This window comes from Molothrus ater, chromosome 11 (assembly GCF_012460135.2).
Source record: "Molothrus ater isolate BHLD 08-10-18 breed brown headed cowbird chromosome 11, BPBGC_Mater_1.1, whole genome shotgun sequence".
Lineage (NCBI taxonomy): Eukaryota > Metazoa > Chordata > Aves > Passeriformes > Icteridae > Molothrus > Molothrus ater.
The window spans coordinates 4,595,362-4,618,281 of record NC_050488.2 but is presented as its reverse complement, the minus strand read 5'-3'; the positions used below and the strand labels follow the sequence as shown (position 1 = coordinate 4,618,281).

The 22,920-nt window shown below is 42.4% G+C and overlaps 1 protein-coding gene across 2 annotated transcripts in view; it reads left to right on the top strand.

Annotated features, from left to right (window-relative positions):
• RAD54L2 (RAD54 like 2) overlaps window positions 1-22,920 on the top strand; it is a 68,750-nt gene that overhangs the window by 539 nt on the left and 45,291 nt on the right. For both annotated transcript variants that reach the window (XM_036390777.2, XM_036390775.2), the window contains exon 2: window positions 20,522-20,728. In XM_036390777.2, coding sequence (XP_036246670.1) covers window positions 20,578-20,728 — 151 coding nt within the window. In that variant the 5' untranslated portion in view covers window positions 20,522-20,577. The remainder of the gene's footprint in view (window positions 1-20,521; window positions 20,729-22,920) is intronic.

Sequence of the window (22,920 nt, the reverse complement as noted above, 5' to 3'; positions counted from 1 at the left end):
GCGGTGCTCGGACGGAAGGGCCTGGCGGAGCCCGGGCACGGCCGCTGTCACGCTCTGCTGTGGCCCAGCAGCAGCGATCTGTGGGACTGGTAAACACCGTCTGTGGGACTGCTAAACGGACATGCAAAGTCATAATTTATTGTCTGCGTGAGACTTGTTTGTGAGCCGTGGAAGGGGAAGGGTCGGTGTGCCGAGCTGGTGCTGCTGATCCTGTTACTCTCTCTCCTCTCCGGATCCTGTCTCCAGCTTTTCAACTTGCTCCCTCCGAGGATGGGTTTTGGGTGGCTCTATGTTTCGGTGCTCACATTTGAGAGATGCTTGCAAACTCCATTGAAATCCCATCCTGTCTCTTAGTCGATTGGTACAAAACTGGTGCTTTAAAAAGTTTACAACATACCTCCAGTCTGTGTGCAGGTGCAGGAATTTTGATTTAAAAAACAAAAAAGAAAAACCTCAAACCCAAAACACTAAATAGGAAAAACCCAAACAGTAAAAGGAAGTAACAGTTCTTTTTTCCTTTTTTTAATGCTAATAAGATGGTTACATTTGCTTGTCTTTATAACTGTTAACATTGGATATCCTTTGTATGGTTATGCAAGCATCAGACTTGGTGAATAATCACTTAGCCTATAGGAGCAAATCAGTGCAGAAACTTCTGTGTTGGTTTGAGATGTTCTGCTCCCTGGTTGAAGGTGGTAGCTCCCCTTCCTGACTTAGAGTAATAGGCCTTGTGAGTGTCTCTGTGTGCTTCAATGCAGAATCAATTAATTTAGAATAAACAGCCTTTATTTAAGTAGCTCTGCTCTAGAGGCAGCAGCACCCAGCAGAAGAATAAAAACAAAGCAGTCTGCTTAGACCACTGCAGGTGCTCCTGGTGGGAGCTGGCATGGTTTTGGTTTGCTAAGTGAGGCTTCTTTTCCCAGGTGTGGAGCTGTAGACCCTGAATATACAGAGAGAACAAAGCAGCTTCTCACCCTGTGCCTTAACAGTATCAGAATGTAGAGGTTGTTCATGGAGGGGCAGGTGCTGAATGTGAAATTTTCAAGAAATATACAGTTGCTACTTTAAGGAAGAGCTGTTGTGGATGTGTGACATTTTCTGCCTCGGAGTAAACACCACCTTCTCCCAAAAAAGCTCTGAATGTTTAGGCACTGGGTTCCACTTGTTCTGCACACAGTGGTAACTTCTGCACCTCTAAAATCTCTTGGAATTCCAGATTTGATACTCAAGGCTATTGTAGATCGTGGGTGGGAACCCGTGCTCTTGTGAGGAGATGAACCAAACAGCAAGGGTTTTGTGTCCTCTCCATAGTGGTGGCTTTTTAGTGAAGATTTGAGAGGTATAACCTGGCATAGTAAATCTGTAACAGGGCATTGTGGTGTTCTCTGGGATCCAAGTTGACATTGTGGAATAATTCAGACTGGAAAGGGGCTCGAGAGGTGTCTAGTCCAACCTGCTGCTCAAAGTGGGATGTACACCAAGGTCAGACCAGGACTTTGGACGGTTTAAGACCTAAATGAAAAAAGTTTGTCAGTTTCTGTGTCCTTGCTCTGGTGCTTGACTGTCCTCACCAGGAAAGGAAAGGCCTTTTCTCTAGGTCAGGTCACACCTGCACCATTGCAGTTTGTGTCTGATGTCCTGCTCTGTGCCCCTGTGCACAGACCCTCTGTAGGTCCAGCAGATCTGCTGTCAGCTCCCCAGAGCCTTTTCTTCTCCAGTCTGGATCTCCCACAGCCTCTCTTCACACAGCCTTGTCCCTCTGAGCAGCTTGGTGCCCCTCCACCAAACCCACTCTGGCTGATCAGTGCCTGGCACGTACTGGGGGTGCCCAGAACTGCCCGTGGTGTTTGCAATGGCTCTGAAAAGTGCTGAGTGCCAGGGAGCCGTGGTTTCCCTGGGTCAGGGGGCTGTGCTCCTGCTGGTACAGCCCAGTGCTGTCACCATGTGCTGCATCTCCTGTGTGCAGGGATGTATTTGCAGCACTGATGTCTCTCACCCTGCTGCCACACAGCTCTGCAGAGCCTCATTCCTGTGCACACGCACATGTGTGGGTACACACACGTCACATCACACCCCTGCAGCACCGAGCAGCAGTTGTTCCATCCTTCTCCACATATTCCAGTTGTCACTAGTGTGACCCTTGGCTCCCTTTCTTAAGTCCTTCTGCTGTCCCAGGTATCCTGAGTTCCCAGCTGACAGGTCTGCCTGTTGCCTTGCCTTCACTTTGTTTCTCAGATTTTGTCCTTTGAAACACTTCTTTGAGATGTTTCCATTCACTGAGCTAGGATGGGAGTGGCAAGCTTTTCCCATGGGGATGGAGTTGGATCCCATGTGATCAAATCCAGAATGTAACAATGGAGGAAGTGTGCTTTCAAACATGGTGAAAATGGGTGTCAGTTGAATGAAACAGTTGGGTACAAGGTTTTTAAGAGTGCTGTTAGTTACCATGCAACAATGTTCCTGTAATTTCTCTGGACTTGTTTCCATCGGGTGCCTAGAAGTTTTTGGGAGACACTACCCTGTGGGATAATATTCTCTGCTAACAAAGTCTCTTCTTTTAAACCTAATTCTCCAGAACTTAGTTCCTGCAGAGGTTAAGTACTGTTTACTATTCCTAGATCCTTGGTACAGATATAGTTTTGAGACATGTTTTCTGCTTACACAAAATAATTTCTGCATTATATTTACCTGATTGTTAATTACAGCTGAACTTGTGTCAGAGAATGCTCATCTCAAGACAAGAATTTGTTGTGTTTAAGCAATATTTTAGCTATATAAAAACAATTCATAGAGAGCTGGCGTATAGAGAGCTCTGCCACCCAAATCAGTGTTTATTGAGTACTTTTGCCAGCACAGAAGAAGAGTTGGGTAGAATCTGATAGGTAATTTGAAACAATGAATGAAAATTTTGTTTCTTGTTAACTTTTAGAAACCTCACATTTAATTTTTAGGGTTTTATCCTTATTAAGAAACAATCTTAAAGAGGAAGGGGAATGATGAAATAATAAATAACCCTTTGTTGTTTGAGAAAGGGACAGAATTAGCTGATGAAATCAAGTGTCATTATATACTGGGAGAAGAAAAGGTGGAATTACTGGAACTAGCTTCTTGCTGGTATGAGAAGATAAAATTTGTTGAATAGGCACCTTTAGAAGCTGGTTGAGCTTCTGAGAATGTGGTGGTATTGTTTTGTTGTTTGTTTTTTTAAGTCATCATGTTTTAAAACTAGCTTGCTGGTGGCATGCCATTCTAAATAATAGTGAGTTATTGATCAGTATTTTCTATGTGATAACCAGCAAATGCCAACTGCACATTTGCTGACAAAATTGGTGTACCTGAAGTTGAAACAAGTTTTGAGGGGGAATAAAAAGGTGAAGAAGTATATATTGCTTTCATTCATGCAGATGTAAAACTGCATAAGAACATCAATAAGATTTGCTACTTTGAAAAATATCTCAAGGTATAGAAAATAACCTTTCAGAAATTCTTAAAGGTCAGATGCGCTATTGACTCAATTTATGCCTGATGTGGAGTAGCAGAATTTCTGTGCAGTCCTGTGAGCAAGGCTGATTCAGTGCTATTGCAATCTTAGAGCAGCTGCAGTAATTGAAATCTTGCTGTTACTCAGTGGTAATGCTGGAGTTGGGGTCAGTCTGACACCTCCAAAAATCTTGTGGCATTTCAAAGGTGTCTGTGACTCACTTGAAGTGTTACATCCATCACTTGGAGCTCATGGCAGCTTTTTCATTGTGCTCTAAAACCTGCAAGTAGGAGAAGTGATTTGAAGCCCTCTGGGGCGGCCTGTCAGCTTGTCCCAAAGCTGCTGTTCTGAGAGTGTATCTGCAAGTTGAAATGCACAAAGAAAGAAAGGAAGAATGATCCAAGTTTGGTGTTAGTGACAATCAGTTATTCAAGCATCGGGAGAGATGTAAAGGCTGGTAGGCACTTGTCTGGAGGAAATATTGATCCTGTGCTGGGGAAAAGTGCTGAATAACTTCATGACTGAAGATCTCATTCAAAGATGCAGAAATCTTTAGGGGAAGACCTTTAGCCAGTTGCTTTGAAACCAGGCTGAAGAAGTCTCTTAGATGCAATCAGTGCAGCTTGTGGTATAAACACAGAGTGCAGCATTCAGACCATACAAACTGTGCCCTCTACTACTGCCCTAAATCCTAAGAGGAATTTCTGAGCTGCAAAGTGCAGCTACTGTTTGCTTCTTGGGCACCTCTTTGAAGCAGAGGAGAGTTGATGAGATGAACTAGCTGCTTGCTGGTATGACTTAAATTACTCTTTCCTCCTTCTCTTCACAGGCACACACAATGGTACTGGTAGGAGTTAGCCAAGAATTGAACATATTAACAAAATTTCTGTTCTGCCACTGTAACTGTTTCTATGCTGATGGATGGCAGATGAGCTTTTCCACCTTTGGTTTTCTACTTAACATGCCCACGTGCTTTCCTGGGTTACAAATACATTGAAACTTACACTGAACCAGGAGGACTTTGGTCGAGGCAAGTGCAAAACAACATGCTTTATATAAGACAGGCACTAAACTTATAAAAGCAATTAAAGGGGTTTTGTAGTGATTTGGCAGAAAACTTTACTCTGGTGTTCTCTGTGGCAAACCAGCTTGATCTAATTATCAAAGAAGTGGAGCTGTGCAAGGGCAGAATTGACCACAGAAATGCAGAACCTGGCTGGTCGGGTACAAGGAGTTTGTAGGGCAACCACAGGATGGGAAGAAATTGAAACTTGGTGAAAGTAACATAATTTTGGCTTGTACTATCTTCTCTTCACAGTGAAAGTTTTTATCTAAAATTCTTGTGAAGAGAACCTTTCTAGCCCAACAGAACTAGGGAAATGACATTTTAGAGACATGGTAATTCACCAAAGATTTTCTCCAGTTTCTCCAGTCTTACCCAGAAGATCAGCGTTAGTGAAGTGTGGGTTATTATATTTGGAGTTGTTGAATCCAGAATAAATAGGTTGTTAAAATGTATTATCTTATGTGAGTTGCTCTAACTGTTTGTTGCTGATACAACAACAACCAACCAAACCCCAAACCAAGCAAAATCTGTGGACCTGTCAAAGCCTGGGAGTGGATAGTGGAGCACAGGTGCTCTGCCTGCCTGCTGAGTCAACATGGAAAATGGAATGTTCCAAAAGGAATTGATTGAGGAGGGCTGCTGGTGGGATTTACTCAAAATTAGTGAAGCAAAAGAGACTTTGTTACGTGGCTGGGGAGTAGCAGTGCTCTGGAAGATCAAAAAATTCTAATTAAATCTCTTGTATCAAACACACTTACAAATGGGATTTGTGTGGTAATTGTATTCCCATGACTGCTTCAGTCAATGAGGGTGTTGTTGAAAAGTGAATCTTGTTCAACAGATACAGTTTCATGTATGAGCTATAAGTCAACAACTGGATTAAAAACAGTGGATGTGGAAAATAGAATATGAATGGAGGATTTTTTCAGGGATTTATAGTAGGTCCAGAGCTTTGTAGTAATTTTGTCAGTGGCCTGGAAGAAAACATGAAATTAGAGCTATTCAAATTTGTGGATTATGTAAAGGTTGTGCCTGAGTGGTGAAGCATGAAGAAGGAGCAGCAGCTGTACAGTGTCCTCTGAATTGTTTGGGTAACTGGGTTTAATATGACCAAATGTTTTTATAGATCTGAGGCATGTTATGCATGTTATGGGAAAGACTGGAGGCTGTAGGTTTACAATACAGAATTGTGCTTCCAGAAACCAGTGACCTTGGAAAGGATGGCAGGAGAAGAGCAGATATATGGCAGTGAGTCCTCAGAGCTTAAAATAAGCTAATTAATTTTTAAATACTAATGCACATTCATAATAACAGGAAATACTGAATGAGGACAGAGAGGTGAAATCAGTTGCAGAGTATTTTGACAAGGTTTAATGTTGGTGTTTTTAAAGAGATGTTCAAAGACAAGAAAGATGTAGTGTTCAATGTTATTTCAGGGATTAAACTGCTCATTATAAAACTTTTTCTTGAACTGCTCAATTAGTTTAGCTTATCACAAGGTATTTAAAAGTTTCTCAATTTTCTTTGGGCAGAATAGGCTGTGTACCAAAGGCTCTTTAATTTAGTGGAAAAAGATACAATAGCAGCCAGTGCCTTGGGTTTAAAAAGATTATTTCAAATTAGGAAAGAGGCACAGATTGTTAACAGTGACTGTGATCAACCACTGAAGACATTAGGAAGATGCTTATAAGTATTAAGGAAAATTAGGATGTCTCAATCTCCAGAAGTCATCAAGTCAGGAAGGAGTTTCATTTGGAAGATATGGGTGAGGAAATGCTCCGTAAATGTACGAGTGTACCTGCCAGCACACAAATGCAGGGGCATTGGCACTTGCTAAACAGATCTCACCCAGTGTTCAGACTCTTCCTGCTAGAGTCACTCACAGGATCGGGTGGTGGTGGTTGTTCTCTTACAGCACTCCTTTTAATCTATTAAGTGTACATTTTCTCTTGAGGGAATAAATGTGCTTGTATGCACCATGTACTTAAATGAAATCAAATATTTGTGATGATCTCTTTTTTTGGGAACCACTGTTGGTTTTGGTAATGGGGAGAGGAAGGGGCTGTATGTGGAAGGACAGGGGTGGCTGTTTCATTTCCTGAAGAGGTTGGAATATCTTCCCCAGTGTTTTTCCTCAAAAAAATTTCATAATATGCTCTGAAGATGTTTACCCCGGTAGTGAGTAGTCTTTACATTCTGTAGAAATTGCTTTTTCATTGGGGGAATAAATTGCATGTGCTATTGCTGGCAGAGGTAGCTGGGTGTGGATGCATAAGGATGCAGTGCCTTGTGTGTCTCTGGTAGTATGAAATCAGTGTGTCCCTTGTCCACCACAGGAATGGTTTCTGCTGTGTTCTGTCTGCCAAAGCAGTGAAGGATGTAGAGAGGAAAAATCCACGGGTGCTCTCCTGCCTTGGCCATTAGGGAGATTACTGGTTGTCTGTGGATTCTCTGTGGACAGTTGGTTTGAGATGTTTTCCTAAACCCTTCTGGAAGCACAATGGAAGCAAATCTGGCTGTGACAGCAGCTTGTGCCTGGTAGGCACCTATCCAGACATCCTGATCCTTTCCCCATCACAGGATGGGTGCATGCCCAGTCATGTGTCAGAGCAAGGGCCGTGGGAAATGCAGGAGGAAATGCAGGAGCTGGATGCTCTGTTCAGGGCAGGTTGTCCTGGGTGGCCTTTCCCAGGCACCCCATCAACTTCTGCAGGGAATGTGTGCCTACACCAGCCCTTGTTCCAGCAAGCATCACATGTAATCTGTCTGTTCAGGACATCTGGGTTTGGGTAGGGGTCAGCACTGTAAGAAGTGACTTCCTTTATCACTGAAGGAGGCTGTCCTGCTGACCTTGGAGCATTTTCCAGCCAAGTGTTATGTTTTCCCCTCTAAGATGTATTTTATTATTTTGGCAAGGTCTTGTATTCTTCTTTTTACACTCCTGGGCTGGCCTGTGCAGGAAGACTTAGAGGTAAATCCTTCTGTTGAGGGAAGTTGTTTATCTTTCAATTTCCTTGCAGCTTGGAGGGGGTGTGTCTCCTCTGCATTTCTTGCTCTCCTTTCTGTTATCTTGTCTGACCCATTTTGCTGACAAAGAGAAGGAAGGCAGTGAAGAGAGACAGAAGTGATTACAAGTAAACAGTTTCTTTACCTTCCCTCCCTCCCCACAATGAGCTGCTGGCTTCTCTTTACAGTTGCTTTATGCAGGGAAGATTGAAGGTGAACAGAGTTAATTGTCAGGGAGTCTGTATAAGATTTTGGGGATTGGAGGAGATTGTAGAACTCAGGAGATAAGGATTTCAGATTTTTTTAATTTCATTTGGTCTTAATGTGCTGGAACTCCTCCTGTATCCTATATCAGACAGGTATCTTTCTAATGGTCGTTAAGGAGACGTGTCACTTCTCTTCTCACTTTTATCTATGCTTGGCTGTGACATTTTTAGTATAAGCTATAGAATGTAAAAAATACATACACCTATATGTATTTATGGCCAGATCCCCACAGTGGCTCTTGATTGCATTTTGGGGAAAGGTTCTAGGACAGCCCAGGAATATCTACTTATCCCAGACATAGTAAGATACAACAAGAAAATGAAGAAAGGCAGAGGGCTAAAGAAAGTGATTCTCTTATTCAAGTAGTAAAAATCAGCCCTTGATCTCAGGAAGGGGGAGGTCATTATGGCCAAAGTAAATTCCTCTCATGAGGTTCAAGAAATTACCCATATCTTCTCATGGTACAGATTGCATCACTTCCCTTTGTCACCCCATAGAGGTGTTCCTTTAACAAATCCCCCTGAGTGCATTTAGGAGGAGACATGCCCTGACTCAGAGAAATTTCTGTCAGTGCAGGTTACCAGTGTCTCAAGGTTGGGACAGCTTTTCTTCCTGTTCCCTCAAACAGCCTTATCCTGCCTTTTCTGGTGCCCACATGGAAGGACCTGTTTACAGAGGCTCTCACTAAGATGCTCCATGCTAAGGATCTACATGAGGAGGTGTATTTTGCTTTGAGCTTTGGGCAGTTTAAGAGTATTTGCTGTGGGGAGAGAGATGTGCACAGCAAGGGTGTCTGACTGCATGATATACTTTGTACTTCTGTGCTTTGAGTGGCAATTGCATTGCTTTTATGAATTGAAAAAGTCCAGCAAAATGAAGTTCAGAACCAATTTACACAAACCACATAGTGATGCCTTGACTACTCAAAGAGACAATTGAGAAGATTGTCTCACTTTGGCTGCATGCACCATCCTTTGGGCTGGAGTTTTGAAGGCAAGAAAGCTTTATCACAAGGACCATCTCACTTTCTCAAATAGAAATGCTGTGTGTCCCCTGCACTGGAGCAGTGTCTGGCTGCTTAGAGCATGGCCTTGGTGACAGTGACTCCAGCTTGATCAGCCCATACCCAGGGCTGCATGTTCTCACCCTCTCACTGGTTTTTTTTTCCCCCCTTTGTGCTCACAAAGCTGTTCATGCAACTTTGTGGTAGATCACATTTGGGAACTGAATTTTGCTTCCAGGTAGGTTTTCAGCTGAATCAGATTGCTGTCCAGCCACACAGAGGGGTTGTGTTGGCACAGTGTGGGAGCAGTGTGTGAGTTGGGAAAAGAGCAGCTGCTGCAGAAAATGTGTCCGAGGCCTGGGAGGCTGCAGTCAGCAAGAGGGAAAATGGGTAATTTAATCAAGGCCAAATGTTTATTACTCTTCTGGTGCCTGTGAAATCTGAAAACTCTCTGTCAGTGTCAAGGCACGTCTCTGTCTCTGTAATTGGTAGGTTTAGCATCAGAGTTTGGTTGCCATCTTCTGTTTAGTGTGCTTTTTTATTCAGTCTTTGCATTTATTATTTGCATCACTCTCTGATGGAAGCAAAAGGAACAGCATTCCCTGTGTAATGTAACTGCCCAGAGGTTTGATTACTCTTGCAGCATTGCTACTTAACACTTGTGTGAAAAAGCAGCTGGCTGTGGCTTCTCCTTTCCTGAATTAGTGCAAAAGCTGTATATCCCTTCCTTAAAACAAGTGCCCGGGTTATGGAATGCACCTCAGCAACCAAACACAAGCTTCTGGGCATAGGAAGTAAGGAAAATCAGCTTTTGTAGGGGTGGAGGAGATAGCAGGAACAAATAATATTTTCTTAAATCGAGAAATTGTTGTAGGAGTGGTGACATCAGTTGGATTTTAAGTTCCTTGTCCGTAGGTGTCAAGGAATTTAGAGAACAGGACCAAGAAATAAACCTTACAAGACCAGTGCCTTTTTGTGCTTAGCTATGAAGTGTAACACAGGCTCTAAATAGGGAGCAACAGCTGCCTTGAAAACTGGGTGTCAAGGTGATTGTTGCGTGAAATGGAGAAGATTTGGAATTGAAGCAGTGCATTTGAGATCAGATGTTTGGGGAAAAGCTGTTATCCCAGAAGAGAATTTTTTTTCCTAATTTTCCCCCCAGTTTTGGTATGTAATCCTCTTATCTCTGGAGAAGAATTTCCTCAGGAAGCTGCTTTTTTTTTGGTGGGAGGGAGTTCCTAATTCTGGACAATGCATAGTAAGATTCACCCTAGCCAGCATTTTTAAGTTTCTGTCAACCATAACTTCACATCCTGTTCTCCAATGAATGGGAATAGTTCAGGTCTGTGATCTGAATTTGTTTATTTTATAGTGACAATAGTCAACTGCTTGAGAGAAGTAAGACCCAGATAATGAGTAGAGAACACAGGAGAAGTGGGTGATCTGCTTAGTCATACAGACTCTGTAGAAAAATGTATTTTTTTCCTTCCTTACAAAAAATTGTTTAGAGGTGCCTTTTCCCTCCTCCTGTACTTACCATAGCACTAACAAAAAGCAAGAGAGGAGATCTTATATTTCAATTAAATCAATACCTCTGGTCAGTGAAATGCTTATTTTAACAGAATGAGATACTCTGCCTCTTTGTGAACATCTATCCCTTTATTGTGATGAGAAGTCTTTAACTTCTGTCATCTGCCTCCTTCATTCCTAGCAAGGGGACAACTATGAATGAAGTTGATTGAGATTTTACAGCATTGCCAGTAAATCTCCTTTGGAAGTGCAATGTATTTAGTTTTCTCTGTTAAAGAATGCTGTTAACTGTACCCAAAATCTCCCATCAAGATAAGAGTTGTAGTTACAAAATTTTCTTATTTCAGCCCAAATCAATAATAATCAAGAATTTCTCCAATAGATAAATGAGCAAGTTCAGTTAAATGACTGGGCAAAAAACCTGGCCAAGCCCAGAGTGGTGGAGAATGGTGCCACATCCAGCTGGGTACTTGTGGGGTTCCCTAGAGCTTGGGATTGGGGTCACACCTATTTATTAAATATCTTTATCAGTTACTTGGACGAGGGGATCGAGGGCACCCTCAGTGAGTTTGCAGGTGACACCAGTGTGGGCAGGAGCGTTGATCTCCTGGAGGGCAGGAAGGCCACAACAACCCCTGCAGCACTGCAGGCTGGGGTAGAGGGTCTGGAAAGCTGCCTGGCAGGAAAGGACCTGGGGCACTGCTCAGCAGTGGCTGAACATGAGCCCGGGTGACCAAGGAGGCCAGTGGCACCTGGCTTGTACCAGTGCTGGTGTGACCAGCAGGACCAGGGCAGTGACTGTCCCCTGTGCTGGCCACTGCTGAGGCACCTCAAATCCTGGGCTGAGCTTTGGGCTCCTCACAGCAAGAAAAACATTGAGATGCTGGAGCTTCTCCAGAGAAGGGAAGGGAGCTGAGGAGGGGTCTGGAGCACAGGTCAGATGAGGAGCAGCTGAGGGAGCAGAGGGGGCTCACCCTGGAGAAAAGGAGGCTGAGGAGGGACCTTATTGCCCTGTGCAGCCCCCTGAGAGGAGGTTGTAGCCAGGTGGGGGTTGGTCTCTTCTCTCAAGGAATGAGCAACAGGATAAGAGAAAATGGTCTCAGGTTGTGCCAGGGAGGTTTAGATTGGATGTTAGGCAAGACTTCTTCATTGGAAGGGTTGTCAAGCATCAGAACAGGCTGTTCAGGGAAGTGGTGAGGTCACCAGCCCTGGAGGGATTTAAAAGATGCCTCAGTGTGGCAGCTGGAGACATTGCTTAGTGGTGAACCTGACCGTGCTGGGTTAGTGCTTGGACTCTATGATCTTAGAGCTCTTTTCCAACTCAAACAGTTCTATGATTCAAGACTAATAATTCAATAATCTAACTAATAATTGAAAAGGAGGGGGAGGTAAACAGTGATGAGGCAAGACATTCCATTTCTGTTGTATTTGAGGAGGAAAGAGCATCAGAGCATAGGGATGGTGCCTTCTTATCACACATGGTTGCCTTCACTTGGGATGGTAACAAGTCAAGAGGACAGGAGAAGACCTGGCTTTCCTACTGTTCCCTCTGTTCTTCCTCACTGTGCATAGCTGCCAGTCAGGCAGAATTTGCAAATGCTAAATGAGCTTTGATAGAAGAAGTGGTCATTTGGGGAAAGCACTTGACTGAGACTTGCTTTTAACTTTGAGAGAAGGAATACCCAGAAGGTTGTGGGTTTTGGCTGCATCACAGCCGAGTGCTCTTTGTCATTCTGCTTCTGAATCTTGGAAATGTAACATTTTGGATTCTGTGTGGGGATGAATATACAGTATTGTGTGTTTGGTAAGAACAAGTACTGCAAAAGACATTTTAAAAAGTTAAGTCAATTTATACACTTGGGAGGTAGTGACATTTCTACTCTAAAAGAGCTATGTTTGGTAGCCAGCAGCTACTTCTCTGGATGGTTGTTGTGGTGCTTATTTGTCACATGGTATTTTACAGTAATTTGTTAATATGTCCCTTTTCAGTTGCTCCTTCCTGGCTTAACATTGTGTGCTTGTGCTGGTTGGTAGCTAATATCCTGTTTAGCATGAATTGGGACAGGACAGTTGGATATGTTTACCAAAAGGGTATGGTCTCCCTCAGGATAGATTATCTTCCTGCTAATATTTGTGTACCTCCTTAGCCCAGCTTGCATTGTGCTGCTTTTAAAGCTCTTTTGGAAGTAAACTCCAGTATGTAGAGTCGTATACTCACAATTTTATAAGCTAAACATATAATATGCATATCATGAGACTCATAGCTCTGTTTCTTTTGTGAAATAAAATTTATTATCTCCATTGGGGTGATTTTTGTGTGTATCCAAACAATCCCCTCAGCAGTGTGTTGGGTTATTTGTGCTCTGTGGGGAGAGACAGTTTTCCCTTTCAGGCCTGTCCAAACCATTGGGAAGTTTTCAGCCAGCAAAGCACAACCGAAGTGGTGCTTCCATAACTAAGGACAGAACCATGGAGGCTCTTTCATCCAGTTGCTTTCCATGTGAGCTGCCTATAGTGACAGTGTTATTAAAGCAGATGTATTTGTTCAGGATAGATAAGGATCAGTCTAAGTGTTTTATTTTGACCTGTTTAATGGGAAAGGCAAAAATCAAGAGATTTTGGTAACTGTGTTCTCAAAACTAGCAGAAAAGTGACACTTAAACATTAGGTTTTTTCATCACTGTGCAATGTTGCAGGGAGGGAATGACTCTGGAAGAAGTTTCTGACAGTTTTTAATCCTTTAATGGATTTTTAATCTATGTTGGAATTCAATAAAAATTAGTTTAATGTCTGATTGCTTGGCAGCAAATTGGGTCTAACATAGGCTAATTGTCATATCACATGAGTTCAAAACTGTTTATTTCCATTTCCTCCTGCTTCAAGATGATTTTTTGGTTTTCCTCTTGTTTTTGCTCATGTTCAATTTTCTTTGGTAAACTTAGGTGGCATAAGTAATACTTCCTCATCCCTGGTGTAATTATCACTGCTGGAGGTGGGGTAGGGAATAAAGAGGAACAAACCTTTGTGGAATCCTTCCTTTTTCTATAACTACATAAACCAGAACCTCAGATTTTCAGTCCAGTTTTGAAGAGGGAGAAGGATGAGGCATCAAAACCAAGCTCCCAGACCTGTGCGATTCTTTGTGCTGAAATGCAGACCTGTGACCCAAGGCAGAGTTAGTTGTGTTGACTTTGTGTTCTGGTGATGCCAGTGTGTGATGTGACTGGTGTCTGTCTCACAGGGGATGGTGGGCTGCCCTGGGCTGCTGCTGGTGGGAAAGCTCATTTCCTGGGCAGGGACACAGCTGAAGGCAGTGAATCATTCCCCTGTAAGGAAATGTGCTTCTCTGGGAGGCAAAGAGAGGAGTGTGTGTGCATGGGGTGATACTGAGAAAATAGGATAAAATTAGACCTTTTAACATTAGGAAAAGTTGCAATTTTCCTCATCCTGAAAGATGAAGACATTGTTTATGAGCTATCCCTGTCTGTTTCTGAGGGATACCCTTCAAGGAGGTGAGCCATAGCATATCTCAATCACCAAAGCCACAGCTTGTCTTCAAAGAGTGACAGTGACTGATCTTTCCTTGAGAGGGGAATAGCTCCGTGCCTTTTCACTCCTCTCTGTTCCACTGCTTCTGTTTATGTAATTTAGTCTTGATTTATTACATAACTTCTTCTCTGGCACCTATGTATGACAAGAGCTTAAGTTCCAGAGGGATCTTTCAGTCATCTCTATCTTTCCTGCTTGGGAATTGGCTCATATCTTGACATAGTTTGGGTGTTCACGAAGAGAAGGCTTGGCACACCTCTCCCATGAGCTGACTTTTCAAACTTATCTTTTGGAATTTGAGAATGGTTATCATTAATGCAAGGTAGGCAAGAATTTTCCAAATTAATCTGCTGGATAAAATGCATTGAATGTAATTTGGAATCCTGACACACTGTGCCCTACTATAGAGTTTTCTCCACCATTTGAAATATTTTCTTAGGGTTTTACTCCTTACACAGGTTGTTTTTTCTATAGCTGTAGCAGCATGGGCAAAACATCTAAAAACACATTCAAAAGTGGCTTTTACATTGAAATGCTGTTTGAAGGAAACAGTGATCAGGGAAGGAGAGTTTCCTTTAGTAGGTAATGCAAGTGCCATTTATATAGAATTTGACAAAGCTAAAAACATCGATGGAGATTCTGTGAAGTAAGAGAAATTTTTTGTTAGTTTGTGATGGTGTTACTCCAGATGTCAGTAATTACTGTAAGCAAAACTGATCACATGCTTCTTACTTCAGGTAGCCTGAACTTTTATGCAGTAACAAACAAATTGCTCTTCTATGATGGTCCCCACTGGTAAGGACATTTTGAGTATTTGAAAGGAGAGAGTTGACTTATAGGAAGTCAATTTCTGCTTTAATATGATTAAACAAAATTGCCCTTAGAAGCAACGCATCAGTGATCAGGCAAATAATTATATACCTATCTAGATATACATACATAAATACAAACACAAAAACATTTGCCCATTTCTGCTGGCTGTATCCAGAGGTGAAGAACCTCACAAGGTCTGTGGGGGAGGGAATGCTGGCGTCTTATGGAGAGTTCAGGTTTTCTTTAAGGGTCACAAGATGTTGCCAGTGCTGGCAGTGGGGTGTTCCCACATGCCTCCCGAGGTGCAGGAGAGAAGGGCCCTGTGGCTGCTCCCACAGCAGGTGTTGGATGCTCAGGTTGTGTAAGGAGCTGCAGATGCTGCCATTGACTCACGCTGGCTCTTTTTGTTCGGATCACAGTGGGAGCCAGGCCTTATGTAATGTTCATTGTCACATTCTCAGTGCTAGCACTGTCATGTCAGCAGAGGGGAAGGATTAGCTCTCCCTTTTCTTTCTTTATGGGTTGATTTTATGGCTCTTTTTGTTTTTTTTTTTCTTGTGTTGTTTTGGGGTTTTTTTTCGTTTCTCCCACACTTTCTTGCAGCAGCTTTTGTTGTTCCTGTTGTCAGGGAACAGCCAATTTCAGGCTGGTTTTAGTTTTGTGGTGCCTTTTTGGAGGGAGATTGTTAGCCTGGAGAGAATAAAAGAGCAGGTCCTGCAACGCTCTCAAAACTGATACATGGATGTGTTTCTAAAAGCAGTCTTATTTTTTTTGCTCTCAGTTCCTGTTCTCCACAAATCACAGTGGGCTCCTTAATACTCACATGTAGTGTGGATGAAGACCAGATCCATTGTTCAATATTTATGTGGAATGGGGAGAAGCACACTTGCCTTCCTCAGAAGGGTGGTCCAGGACAAGCAGATGCTCCTCAATTTATGATTTCACAGGCTGCTTCTTTTTCCTTCAGTTTAATATTCCTGTGGAGAACACATCAGTTAGAGGGGATCAATGCTACTTAGTTTGTTTGTGATTTGAACAAGATAAAATGAAGGAGGAGAATTGTTTTCTTCTTTCCCAGCCAGCAGCCTGTGGCCACCAGTTAGCTGTGAGTCACAGCAGAGAAACTGCATAGCTGGACTCTACAGTCTCAGGCTGCAAAGGAAGAAGGGATCTAAATCACAAAGTATCAATTAAGGATGGCTTTAAATGCAACTTGGGGGGAATAAGTTCCTTTTGTTTTTTCAGGAAACACTTCTTTGCTTTGTTTAAAGCATATAGAGGTCTGCTGGAGTACTATAGTAAAACTGTTGGCTCCTTTTTGAAAAAAATATTTATCCTTTTAGGTGATTCCCCTGATACCATTTTTTACATGATAATTTAATAGAGGCTTTAATATGTTGCATAATGTAAATTAGAGAATTTGAAGTGTTTGTTGGACTCAAACTGTTCAAAACCACTGATCTCAGGTTATTTCTAACTAGATTTTGAAGTGGAACAGAGAACTATTAATTGTTATTTTGCAATAACATTGCAAGTTACCACTTGCAAACTGTTACAGGACTTTTTGTCATAGAGAAGCTTAAGCTCATAGTTCCTTTACTCATGCAGTTGTGTGCTTTATGGTAATGTTCTGCTAGATACTGGAGGCTGCCTATGAGGTACCAGAATGGTGCTAGTAGTGGTCTAACACACAGATGAGATTTCCCCCAAGGAACCATCATTACCCTCATACATGTCCAGTTTGGAGTGTTTGTGTGTGAGCTGAGTGCACTGAGAGGAATCTTATGGCCCCAATCAACCATTTTACTCTTTTGTTGCCCAACAAAAAAGAAAAACAGAAAAGGAAATTATTGTTTCCATAAAACACGACTGTGTAACAAACAGTGAAGAGCGTTATGCAGTACAGACTTAGAAATATCTGTTTTTATTAAAATCTGTTTTATTTGTCTGTGCAAATCCTCTTTCAATTTGCCAGGGTGCTTGATCCTGTTTCTATGGCCTGGCACCACAGTGGCCAGTGTGAAGTCTTGGTTACAAAACAGGCTTTAAGGGACAAATCTTGATGAGTCCCAGATATTGGGCTTGGCTGGAGGTTGGAGAGGTGATGGAATCCTCTTTACTGTTCAGCACTGGAGCAGCATTAGTGTTAAACCTGCCCTTTCTGAAGGGATTTGTATGGGATGGTTGTGTACTCAGGAATGAGCATGTCCTGTCCCTAAATCGCTTGTGTTGTAGTGGGCAAAGAGCTTCTGTAAGGTTACTTTGGTTTTTGTGGGTTTCTGTAGGTACAGGGAAACCCTGCTCCTTCTCCTCAAGTGAGGAAGGACTCTATTCTGCCTTGTCCTGCATCCTTGCTTTTTACTTGATGATATCTGTAATAGTTAATTAAATAATGGTTTAGTATTTACACTGCTAGTGGATCCTCTGATGAAAGTGATGTACAGAAATGCCCTAAGTCCCCACATCCCTTGATGACTGCAGTTTCATTTAACAGTTTGGCTCATGGCATGCACAACTCTGCTGTGAACAACTATCGTGTAGAAGGGGAAAAGTTGCTTTCACATTTCTCTCTCAACTTTATATGTGAGAAGTAATCTTAAAGCTTTGCAGAGGGAAAGAAAAACGTTAGGACAAAAGAAATGTGTCCAAATTCTCAAGGTTTCCTCACCTAGAAGTGGGCCTCCTTTCTGTGCAGGCTTGAGGAGGAGGCAGTAATCAGCACATGGCATTTACTTACTATCTGAGGTGTTCTACCTTAAAAAAGCAAAGCCCAAAAAACTTCAGAACTATTTTTATCTTTGTTGAAAGACGGGACATAATACATGAGAGAGGCTGTCTTGGATGTTAATTTGATGTGCAGTTGATTGCAGGGTTTAACTTCTGGGTAGGATAAACATGACAGCTCTTTTTTCCTCCCTGAGTAAGCAAGAGGAATTTTTCCAAGTGTTTCCCCCTAAGATCCCAGCCCGGTTTCTCAGCAGCCTCACCACTGTTGAGGCACTGTGCTGGAAGGCTGAATATCTGCTGTAAGGGTGGTGCAGAAGGTTTGATTGGGATTTCTTGGAGCCGTAACCCTCCTGAGCTCACATCCCGTGCGGGGATGTGTCAGGTAATCAGTTTATCTCTCGCAAAGTGCCCTTCCTCCAGCGATTAAACACTGAGCACAGTGCCTGCGTCTGCAAAGGCAGGAGATGGGGCAGGTTGGAATAACTCAGCCATAAAACAGTAGCGGCAGCCACAATCTGGCCCTGTTGTGTAATTCCCCTTGGTGGGAGGCTCCGAACTGGGTCAGATCGGTGTGAGAAACGAGGGCAGGCTCTGGGCTGTGCACCGCGTACCTGCTGCCACCAGGCAGGGCGGGAGCCCTCCCGGGACCCAGCCCCAGGGAGGGGAAGGGACAGAGATAGACGGCAGCACGACAGTGGGCACGGAGCAGTTAACCATCTTTGTTTCACCCAGCTCTGCAAGATTTAGTTAAGTTTTTTCAAAGGCTTCTGTTTAACTCTCCTGCATATGGCCGGGGCTGCCGAGCGGGCTGTCAGGAGTTGGCTTATACAGAACGTTTAGTTACTGCTAAACAAAAATAAAGCTTAGATTCGAGCCCTTTTGTGCTCCAGTCTGAGGGAGAGCTGCTCTCCACTGGGTTTGATTTTATCTGTTAAGACACAGGGACCCATAGCCTTGCATTTAAACAATTTTCAGAGAATGTTTTGTGTTTTGATTTGGGTTTTTTATATTTTAAGGTTCTGGGACAAATGATGGGACATGAGAGGATGACACACAGGAGGATACTGATGGGACAAACTGTGTCATGTGTCATTCTTTGACCTGGAGCCTTTAGTGACATTACAGCACTTCTGCTTTTGCTGTTTGTAGAGGAGAGTTCATTCCTGCTGTATTAGCAGTGTTTGTGTTTCTTTGGTTGGTTGGTTCCATGTAAAAGAAAAAATAAGCCACTGTTTTGAAATAGACCTTGTTTTGAAATAGACATAGACTTTAGCACAACATTTCTTAGGAAAATCTTCTGATAATAGATGGCTTTGTGTATGCAGCCCTCGACTGAAGTCACCAAACGCCAGAAAACAGAGATGCTGGAGGTGACCGTGTTGCAGCAGCCTGACAGCAACTGGGCTTGTACCTGCAGACCACAGAAGCTGAATTAATATCTTTGGCTTGTGTAAACTGGCACAGTTCCACTTGAGCTAATTCAGGTTTTGGCCTTTTCTGCCATCTGCTTGACCAAGCCAACTTATTCTGTGTGACACGTGTACTAGTGGAGGGACTTCAGTTGTCTCTGCCTGGTGGTAAAGAGCTCCTGGGACTGAGTGGTGAAAGGCTTCCTGTTCCAAAGCCAATCTCTGCAATGCCTTCTCTTCCCTGCGTTTACTTTCTTTCTGACACTCTTCAATGTTATTCAATGGCAGAGCAGGAGCTGATGACTTGAGCTGGAATAATTCAGCATACTCAACAGTTAGACAGTTAGGTTTTCAGCCCTGCTACAGGGGTGTTGTCTTTAACCTTCAGGTTTCTGAGTTAATCTGGTAACTGCTGAAACACAGCTGAAAATGAAATTTAAGTGTTAAATTAAATGAAATTTTAAGTGTTTACAGATATTTGAACTGCCTTATCTGCTTAGATCTTTGGGATTTAGGTTTGTTTTTAAGTGGCTGATTAGTTCTCAAACATTTTATAGTTTACAGTGGAAATGTGGTATAAGTAGGGGGCAGTGGGAAGTGAGTGATGAGGAAATGTTTCCTTCATCCTTCTTTAAAGGTTTTGGAGAATGTGTGGGTAGTAATTCTTCTGCAGCTTGATCTTTGAATACATACTTTGCTTATGTTCCTTAAGATCAAGATGCCTTCTTTATTTTCCTTTCTTGGTTGTGTTTCTTTTCATCCATCTTATATGGCTCCTCTAGGATCATTCTGTGTGTATGGAAGAGGAGTGCTCAGGAATACCCATCACTGACTAGAAGTGACAGTGCATGACCTGAACAGATAAACTGGTGACTTGGTGATTACCCTGGTCCTCTCTTGAGGCTTTATTTTTGTGGTCTACCACAATTTCTGCTGTAATGCACTGGAGTGATGTAACAGAGGAGTTATGTATAGCCAGCCCCAGTTCTTCTCCTTGAGAGAAAGGAAATGCAAATTTTGTCTGGTCCATTCTTTCTTTGTGTTTACTTTTCTTCTTGCCCTGTTTTACAATGGGAGTTCAACTTTTACAACTGGATCTTTGTTGTTTTCTGCCCAAACTGTGAAGGTAACAGTGCTTTTGTTGTGTGGCTGGATCAGAGACTTCAGCCAGGCTATGGTGAGGAGGTGGGTGACCTTTGCAGTGGGTACAGCTGAGGCAGGAGGGGCTTTCTGTCTCTGAGCCACATCTGCTCACTGTGATGGTGTTTGCAGGGATCAGGGTAACAGGTATCCAGAGGCGATGCTGACACTGATCCTTTTTTGTATGCTTCCTTTTTGGATAGTAGTGTTTTGAAATTATTCACATAATTTATTAGTTTTTGCTTCTCTGAATAATCAGGCATTGATAACAGGAATTTTTCAGCAGGAAGATTCCTCAAGGGCACCAATGAAGAGATGGAGATTATTCAATGCTGGGCCTGTATCATTATGATCCATTTCTTGCAGCATCTGTTTTCTCCACAGGATTTTGTGCTTTGTCTGATATCTAAGTCTGTTATTTAAAAGGCTGATTTGGTTTTTTCTGTGCAGTAATGCTGCTGTGATGTTGAGCCTTGGGGCTCAAAGGCTGGGATTTGCTGGGCTCACGTTCCTCTTTGGTGTCCTTGCAGGGCTGCCTCACGGTAGAACATGAGCAGGTAATGCACAAGGAGCACCACTGGGAATCATGTCAGACGAGTCAATCTCAGGGAGTGATCCGGACCTGGACCCGGACTTGGAGCAGGAGGATATGGAAGAGGAGGAGGAGGAAGATGAGGAGGAGGCGATGGAGGAGGACAATGATGGGGATGACGAGGAGGACTTACTTGATGAAAGTGGTGAGTGAATGGGGTTGGGAATATACTGATGCCTTGTGAAGGCTGGCCTAGAACAGAGGCTAGACAGAGTTAAAGAATAAAGGAGGGATTTATTAAAAGATCTCCATGGATCCACCTAGGGCAGCACAAGAGCCCAGCCAGAGCTACACCCCAGTTGAACCAAAATGATCACAAAATGCACAACCACTCACGGGGTCTCTCACTTTTATCAGTTCTGCTCCATTTGCATATTGCAGTTAATTGTCCAATTACAGCTTTAGGTTATGAAGTCCCATCCTTCTTGTTTTTCTCTCTTCAGTCCACACTGTTTATGCTCTTGGGCCTGAAATTTGGGTGGTAGTCCTTGGTCCCAAGCTAGGAGAGGAATTGTTTTGTCCAGCTACGCTGTGAAGAGAGCTCACCATCCCTTAATATGAAGCTCAGAACTACACACTAAAGCAGTACAGAATCTGAAAAATATAAAAGCTAAAACTTGAGGCATCAATACATTGTTATAGAAAACTGGCTGTCATCCCTTGGAAGATTGTGTATGGTTTAGGATTTGTCCAGCTCTTGGTAGGGAGAAGTCCTTATGTGGCTGTTTAGTTTAAATAGGTATTTAATGTAGGTTAAATATGGTCTCCTGGCCAAAAATATTTCCATCAGGAAAACAAGGCACAAGTATAAATTGTAAGGAGGATAGAATTTTTAAAATAGCTTCAAATTTTGGGAAAGCAATTATGTAAAGTAAATGAACTGATTTGCAATTACTTGTATTATTTAAAGGATGTGGTGACAAAAAATATATTTATGTCATTGGCTTGTCCCATACATAAAAAATTTGATGAATGCTATGGACAATTATTGCTCATTCACAGTAATCATTTTTAACAGCTAGAAAATGTTCTTTACTGCCAACATACAGGTTGGGTTCTCCTTTGTTTGTTTTACAAGATCAAAGATGGAAGTGCTAAGTAAGTTGTCACCTTCTATCCTCACCTAGTTCCACCTGCCCTACTCTCTCCTTCAGGAGAGGAGCAGTTCAGGTCAGGGCTAATGCAGGGCTAATGCTAAATGGGCCTGTGCTGTGCAGGCTACATTTGAATGTTACCAGATAACTGCTCTGGGTCACAGCATGATCCTAGAAATGTCTCTTGGTCCAGAAGGGTGGATGTTCTAGGGCACAGAGACAGGAATGCAGAGCTCAGGTGGGGATTCCCCATGCTGAATTTGCCATCAACCTTTGTATCACAAAACTGTAGCCAGAGCCTAAGGGGATGCTCTATTCGCTTCCTTTAAAATTGCAATTTTTAATAACTTCAAAGGGTATGCAGGTATTTGAATATACCTAACCAACTGAGAGTAATCTTCCTTTTCTTAGCATAGAATGTGTTAAAAACAGATGCTTCTCTCTTCTTCTAGTTACTAAAGAATTTTTGGCTTCAAAATAAATTGTTGTCCTCAAGTGTTGTTTGTTTTGTTGTTATATTCTTTCAGCCATGTGCTATTTGAAGATGCTGTTTTGATTTTAAATGCTTTTATAAAAATGTTTACACAAAAACGAATGCATTCCTTTTTTTTTTTTATTCACATGATGGCTTTTTCTAATGAGAAAGTAGCAGAAATGGAAGTGTTAGTTCAGGTAAGAAACAAGGGAATTCCCAGTATCAACACAGAGAAGAGTTACAAGGTCACAGGTTACTCTGTCTCAGACTGGTGATGATGATGATGATGATGATGATGATGTCACTTTGTTCACAGGACTCTGCAGCAGTGGGGCAGGAGGAAGTGTGATGTGGTTGCCAAACTTTCATTAACAGAAGGGAGTGTCTGTGTGTCATGTCCAAGTGGGTCATTCCCACTGTTCCACTAGTCTATTATCATAGAGTGATGTGTTTTATCATCAACATCTATATTATTGTGAGTGTTTACTCACAGTTGTTTGTCAGGATTATTCTTTCCAAAGCAAACAAGATCAATATAGGTGTACAGAACATTGTGAACTGCTAATGACAGCTATTTATTTTCATGTTAAAACACTAGAAACATATTTATGTCTTATATTTTTGTTGTGACTCATTAAAAATATTTTTTTAAATGTAGAAAATAATGAGGGACAGTAAAAAGAATTTACATGAGAAACTAACATAAAGTATTTTTATGTTTATTCATTAGGTACAAGGGAAAACTCCCTCCCATGAGCTGAGCAAAGC